At 43.9% G+C, this 6,717-nt stretch overlaps 1 protein-coding gene across 5 annotated transcripts; it reads left to right on the top strand.

The window, feature by feature from the left end:
• The first annotated feature begins 1,001 nt into the window (after positions 1-1,001).
• Positions 1,002-5,400, top strand: LOC125509354 (hypersensitive-induced response protein-like protein 1). Of its 5 annotated transcripts, XM_048674316.2 has the most exons (6): positions 1,002-1,020; positions 1,117-1,218; positions 3,544-3,763; positions 4,243-4,363; positions 4,515-4,703; positions 4,800-5,400. In XM_048674316.2, exons 3-6 carry the CDS (start codon positions 3,575-3,577, stop codon positions 5,162-5,164), a joined length of 864 nt encoding a protein of 287 aa, XP_048530273.1. In that variant the 5' UTR covers positions 1,002-1,020; positions 1,117-1,218; positions 3,544-3,574; the 3' UTR covers positions 5,165-5,400. The 5 variants fall into 5 exon arrangements, with proteins under 5 accessions (XP_048530273.1, XP_087382368.1, XP_087382369.1 ...); XM_087526242.1 differs by lacking the exon at positions 1,002-1,020 and having other exon boundaries at positions 1,035-1,218; XM_087526243.1 differs by lacking the exons at positions 1,002-1,020; positions 1,117-1,218 and adding an exon at positions 1,258-1,339.
• The last annotated feature ends 1,317 nt before the right edge of the window (positions 5,401-6,717 follow it).

Raw genomic sequence — 6,717 nt, 5'->3', positions numbered from 1 at the left:
TCCATGCTGTTGCACAATAGGTCCGAGTCAGATGTCGATCTCGTGGCTATCGAGGACCATGCACCAACTTGCTCTTCTATGATGACCTAGCCAGGCCAGGACGCTGTTGAAGATCACCACATTGGATCACTAACGCCGTTGTGGAGCACCGCCTGACGAAGGCTGCTACTCGAGCACACATCTCCTTCGCCTCCAGCCCTCCAAGACTTCCCGGCTGGTGCCTACCGCACATGCTTTGCCCGGTGACGCGCCCTGGCAGCGGCGAGAGGAATAGATGAGGCGTTGCCTAGGGTTTTGCTCGTGCGCGTGCTCCTTTTTTTCCACGAAAATTCACCACGCTGTCAAACAATTAATTTGGAACACGGAGGATGGTACGCTGCCAACTAGCTTGATAGGAGATGTCGACCACACAACGGGGTGTGTAATTCCATATGGGCATCGGGTTGGAGGTTGCATGATGGGTGGTCTCCACACTAATGTTTTTTTTTATCGAGATTTCAGCTATGAGGGAATGTCTGTATGGTGACCAAAATCCAATGCGGCACCATTTGTTTGGCCATGGCAAGAAAAAGTAATATTTGTTTAGTTGATTCTGTTTTTTCTTGTGTTGCCAGTTCATCTTAGTCTCGCCAGTGTCGACCAACTCATCACGAGTAAGCAGAAGTTTGACCACAATTTTGGTTAGCAAATTATCTGTTAGAACACACTTTAGCTAAAACAAAAATATATAACTAGTTTAGATGATAAAATGGCGTGTTGCTTACCGGAACCATGACGAGCAGAGAAAGGGACCAACACCACACCACAGCTGAGCATCGGAAACCATGGGCTGGTTGGCAGTATCTCGGATCACCCACCAGTCAGGAAGATGGTCGTGTGGGCCCAAAGTGCAGGGTCAAGAAAGCAGAAAGAAAGAAAGAAAGAAAGGACGGAGAAAAAGACTGACCCTCCACGTTCTTATCTGCAGCCGGTTTGCCCCAGCTTTCGCTCCGCCCGCCGGCTGGCAGCAAACCGCATCCGGTACTGGCAGTACTCTCCGGCGCTAATCGCAATGATTTTCACGGCAGAGGTCTTGCTTCTTCCGCTGATCCTCATCTACAATGCCTGGCTATTTAGGGCCGCGGCAGCGGGGTGGGGGGAACGAACACAACAGACGCCGTCCTCCTGCCACTTCACCTCTCCCACCTTTCCCCACTCTTCTCCAACCCCCGGACGCAGGTAAAGAACCCCAAAAACCCTCATTCCCCCCCCTCCTTCTTCCTCTTCAATCGTGTGAGATCCGGGCAGTTCTTCGCTGTGACTCCTCTGCTCCCGGATCCTGCTTTGCTTGCTGGTAGTGGTAGGGATGGCGCGATCTTGACGACCCGAGCACATCGATCTTCCCCTCTGTTTTTTGTGTTTTTGTTTTTCGTTTTCCGTTCTGTGTTCTTGTTTTCCCTCTCTGCTTCTGCCTTACTCTGCTTCTTCGTTTGATGTAGTTCTAGTCTAGCGCCGAGTCTTTGCGCGTCGTCGAGGTCCTCAACCCGCACCACCTCTCGCGCAATTTCCCCTTGGTTCTTTCTTCTTGTTCCGTTGCCTTTGCCCTCTCTGTGTTTTCTTTTTGTTTTATTTGAAAAAAAAACCTAATGTCGAGGATGGATTTCCCCCTGTTTTTTCTCCACATGCTGTCTCTTTCTTGATGTCTGGCGCGACGACTCCTAAGTCTGGTCGTCCTCGATCTCTATCCACTGCAATTTCCTCGTAATTATATATAAAACTAAAAAGGATTGGAAGTTACTGCAGTTTAGTCGTTTGGACGAGAACTGTTGGTGCTTGTGCTAGTTGCTCTCAGATATCTTTTCCCTCGTTGGAGTGTAGCACCAAATCTTACCCGGGTGTCTTTTCCCCTAGTTTTCTCCGTGGATAATCAAATTAACTACTTTTTCATGGGTGCTTGCTGCCGAAATTGCTCAACTTTTTGTGTGGTATGAGTAGGATCATAGAATTTTCTGCCGATTGCCTGTCAAATCAAATTATAATGATAGCAAGAAACACTGTTGCAGTCTTTACTATCCTGTCAATGTCCAACTAACTGTTCCTGTACGCTATTGTCTGCTGATTTGCAAAGACCTTATTTTTTTAGAGGATCAGGTTGCAAAGACCCTATAACCATTATACATCCCTGAAAGTGTTTAATACTCAAACATGCAAGTGGGGCATTAGTCAATGCTTAGGCTCATGTAGGAACTCCCTGATTGGTTCTGGTTTACGTCTGTACAACGGGATAATTGAGGATGATGGCGGCTGTAGCACGCCCTTGCTTATATATACCACCTCTTTCCTGCCTCATTAATCACCCCACCTTGTCATTTGAACCTATCCTGGTACGAGCCAAGCATTCTTTCTTGTCTTGGATACTTGCATACTTCTATTGTCTGCTTTGCAGTAAACATGTTATTGAGAATTACTTTAAGATTCGATATGTTCTATATGATGGGGTTAATATTGTTACATACGTAGTTCTTTTGGCTTTCTTGTTTTCCAGAGTTTTAGCCAAAGCTCCTGTAGTTGTTGTATTATGTATGCTAGTCATCTCTGAAGCCTTGTAATGATTATAAACAAATAATTGCTATTTTTCGTGTGTGGTGGGAGTGGGACCATATAGTTGTCACCAATTGCAATTAATCCATTAGAATCAATAATGATTGCTTGCAGGAAGCACAGTTGCAGTCTTTAGCATCTTATCATTGTCTAATCTACCTGTTCTGTACGCAGTTGTCTCCTTTACAAATAGCCTAAGCCATTGAAAGTGATTCATATGTTCTTAAGTTAGCTCGAATGCCCAAGTGGGCGATTAGTGAATTGCTTAGGATGCGTATATGCTTGCTGATTGGTCTCATTGGTCTCCATCCAAGTGGATACAGATAACAATGGGATAATTGAACAGGCTGTGGACCTGTAGTGCGCTCTTGCTTATAAGGCGCATTGCAGATGCCTGCCTTCCTTGTAAAGGTCCACCCTGTTTCTAATTTGGCCCTATCCTTTTACCAGCTGAGCATTTCACTTTTGCCTTGCCAATTTAAATTTCGACTCAGGCATGTTCAGATGTTCTCTTGCATTCTTCCATTGACTGTTAGTATTGTTTTCAAGAATTGTTAGTTCTTTTGCTGTTCTGTTCTTGTGGTGTTCTACAGAAAGCTCTTATAGTTATGTATGTTTATCTCTGCAGCCTTGTAATTTGTACAAACAAATTAAATCATTTTGCTCAAGTAAGTTGGAGATCTCAGTTTTGTTCACTGAGAAAATGAAAATTAATCATCAGTAAAGCTGGATTTAGAGTAAATAGCTTTCTTTGGGTATATCTCTAGGTGTTTAGAGGCACAACTGTTTGTTTTGTTGGTTGATATGAGCATCATGCGGCTCCTGAATGAGTGTAGGGATACTTGTTGATTTAATAATGTGTGAAAATTTATTTTTGGAAAAAAGAGTTAATGGTATTATGCATATCATCACTATAGACATATTTCATTACTTTGTTGATCTTATGATATATGAAATATCCAGGTACTACCAGAAGTGATCGGAAGCCTGCAGTATGGGCAATCTGTGCTGCTGTGTTCAAGTTGACCAGTCTACCGTGGCCATCAGAGAGCAGTTTGGGAAGTTTGACAGTGTGCTTGAGCCAGGATGCCACTGCCTGCCTTGGATCTTTGGGAAACGTGTAGTTGGCCATCTCACACTCAGGTTGCAGCAGCTGGATGTGCGCTGTGAAACCAAGACAAAGGTTTATCACTTTATCTTAACACCCAGTTACGAAATGGATGCTTAGATGTCTTTTATTTCCAAAGAAAATGTGCCATCGTTTTTGTCCTAACAGAAATTTCAAAGCTTAATGTTGCATCTTATAGTAGGTCTTTGTGGGCTGTAAATCACATGAATCCCTGTTTGAAGAAAACTTGCTTTTCCTGTTAACTTCTTCTATATAAAATGAACGGCACTGAAAGTATATAAAATTATATTGGTAGTTAGTTACTCCCTGCAACTTCTAAATTTTAGCATTTTGGTTTGCCATCTGCATATAATCCTAAATTGACTGCCACATGATATTAAGAAACGTTCTCGTATAACTATACTTACTAATTATTAATCCTTTAGTGACCTAATCAAGTATCCAAAAGGTCACATTGCCATTGATACTGTGTTCTGTATTTTCTTCTGCTATTAAGAATTATCGTGATGTTGCTGACATGTGAAGTTCTGTAGGACAATGTGTTTGTCACTGTTGTTGCATCGATTCAGTACCGACCTCTGGCTGGCAAAGAAAGTGACGCATACTACAAACTGACCAACACAAGATCCCAGATTCAAGCCTATGTCTTTGATGGTAGGATTTCTTGGTATACGTGAAGATTTCTATATGGTGTTTCAGTAGCTTAGTATATTCATATCATCACTGATACAGCTGAATGTAATTTGTTCAACATATCCCACTATTCCTGTATCCACTAATTTGGGGCACTGCTTGATATCTGCAGTGATCAGGGCAAGTGTTCCAAAGCTCAACCTGGATGATGCTTTCGTGCAGAAGAACGATATAGCAAAGGCTGTGGAGGATGAACTTGAGAAGGCTATGTCCGCATATGGCTTTGAGATCGTGCAGACCCTCATTGTCGACATCGAGCCGGATGCGCATGTCAAGCAGGCGATGAATGAGATCAATGCAGGTTATTTGCTAAAGCCCTGACGTGATGAAAGTTGGACACTTGTACTTAAATCTGGCCTCCATCATATCACTGACATGATACTTGTCCCTTTTGCAGCTGCAAGGATGAGGGTGGCTGCAAACGAGAAGGCGGAGGCTGAGAAGATTGTCCAGATCAAGCGTGCCGAGGGTGAAGCAGAGGCCAAGTACCTGTCTGGCCTCGGTATCGCCCGCCAGCGCCAGGCCATTGTGGATGGCCTGAGGGACAGCGTCCTGGGCTTCTCAGTCAACGTGCCTGGCACCACTGCAAAGGATGTGATGGACATGGTGCTGATCACCCAGTACTTTGATACTATGAAAGAGATCGGCGCATCCTCCAAGTCCTCGGCGGTGTTCATCCCCCATGGCCCTGGTGCGGTGCGCGACATCGCCACGCAGATCCGCGATGGTCTTCTTCAAGGCCAGTCTGCCTCTGACAACTAGCAGTTGGCTTTGCCGGCATGAACTTTGAAGCTGGTGGTGGTTTGTGGTTTGCTAGCTATTGCTTAGAGTACTGTCTAATATGATGCATGCCGTATTATTATGAACTTATATGGAACCATATGTGGATCGTGGCGTGCCATGCCTTAGGTTGATGTGCGGTAACAAAACCTTTAACCTTGTGGGAATGCAGGATGATATAAGTGTGTTATGAAATGTTGGTGATGAAGTTGATCTAATGCTTTTGCCTCGTTTATTTTGCCTTATAGTATTGTGGTTACACAGTTTTCATGGGGGATTTCTTCTGAGATGTCTTTACTGTTTTGCAAGAGATGTTTTTTTTCTTGAGATTACACTTATGTGTACCATATGTTTATAGAAGAGGAGATCTATGATTACAATTGACGCCAGAACAATCAGAAGCTGATTGTTAGGGCCATCACCACACCATAGATACAAAGGCCACCCTCTCACAATACTAACACCTCTTCCAAGAACCACATGCACAGCTTAAAATCAGCAACAAGCTTGCTGACCAACATAGCCTCATAAACCTGTTAGGGGAAATTGGAGAATACACGAGCATTTCTTTACTTCCAGAGCTCCCAACAGATGATCATGAACAGAGAGTCAAAATCTCGCCGAGTGGCCGTTGGGCATAGGCCCCGGACATGTATCCACCAATCATGAAGCCTATTGAGTTTACTGGGCATGCCAACCATTGGAAAGAGCTCAGAAAAACATGCCCACCACACGTACCTGGCGTAGACACATTTGATGAGCAGATGGTAGCCGTGTATTGGTCTTGTAGGCATAGGTGGCAAGGCATCATATATCTTTTTTGACGGGAAACGGCAGGAGCTCTGCCTTTTTTTCATTTAAGCAAGGGGAAAATACTGTACAAGTACTGGAAGTCCAGTTACAAAGAGAAAAGAAAATAGATGCCAAAAGAATTCATGGGACTACTCGCATAGAATTGGACCTACAGTGTGCAGATCGTCTTGGATCAAAGACGCTACAGTTTCAGCATTTGCCTTTTCCCCCTCGAAAATCCTCCTATTTCTCTTCTTCTGTAGATGCCAAACCGTGTAGACTGCCATGGTAATCATCAAACGAGCTTCTTTCTTCTTGATATTTCTCGAAATCTTTCTCCACCAACCAGTAATAGAGGTGCAGCGAAGGGCCAAGTCTGATGCGACCGTGTCTACTACGGTGGCAGTGGATATTTTGAAGGCTGGACAGGGAAGAAATGAGAAATATATGCTGCCTGCTTTGCGTCAGAAAAGAAAGGAATTTGTCGTTGTTCATGACATCAATCAAACAGTTCACCACGTGAGTAAGTTCTATCATGACAACAGGGTGGCATGTACTTTTGTTGTAGAAGTTCCCATTCAAATTGCACCAACGGATGAAGTTGAGCCGAAGATCAGGACTCCATGCAAAAGTCTGATCAACAGTGTGAGTCGTTTGAGTCGTACGTGATTAACACAAGGAAAGTAGTACTATTTTGGAATTTTGTGAACGGTTGCCGGATTTTTATATTAGCTTAATAGTGA

The sequence above is a fragment of the Triticum urartu genome, chromosome 5A (assembly GCF_056163025.1).
Source record: "Triticum urartu cultivar PI428250 chromosome 5A, HENAU_Tu73, whole genome shotgun sequence".
Classification (NCBI taxonomy): Eukaryota; Viridiplantae; Streptophyta; class Magnoliopsida; order Poales; family Poaceae; genus Triticum; species Triticum urartu.
This window is presented reverse-complemented; position numbering and strand designations above follow the sequence as displayed.

What these genes read in the sequence shown, in the direction of transcription:
- LOC125509354 (XM_048674316.2), top strand. Translation starts at nt 3,575, where the DNA reads ATGGGCAATCTGTGCTGCTGTGTTCAAGTTGACCAGTCTACCGTGGCC. An exon ending in GCTGTGAAACCAAGACAAAG is followed by an intron (nt 3,764 to 4,242) that starts GTTTATCACTTT and finishes GAAGTTCTGTAG; the next exon opens with GACAATGTGTTTGTCACTGT. An exon ending in GATGAATGAGATCAATGCAG is followed by an intron (nt 4,704 to 4,799) that starts GTTATTTGCTAA and finishes TCCCTTTTGCAG; the next exon opens with CTGCAAGGATGAGGGTGGCT.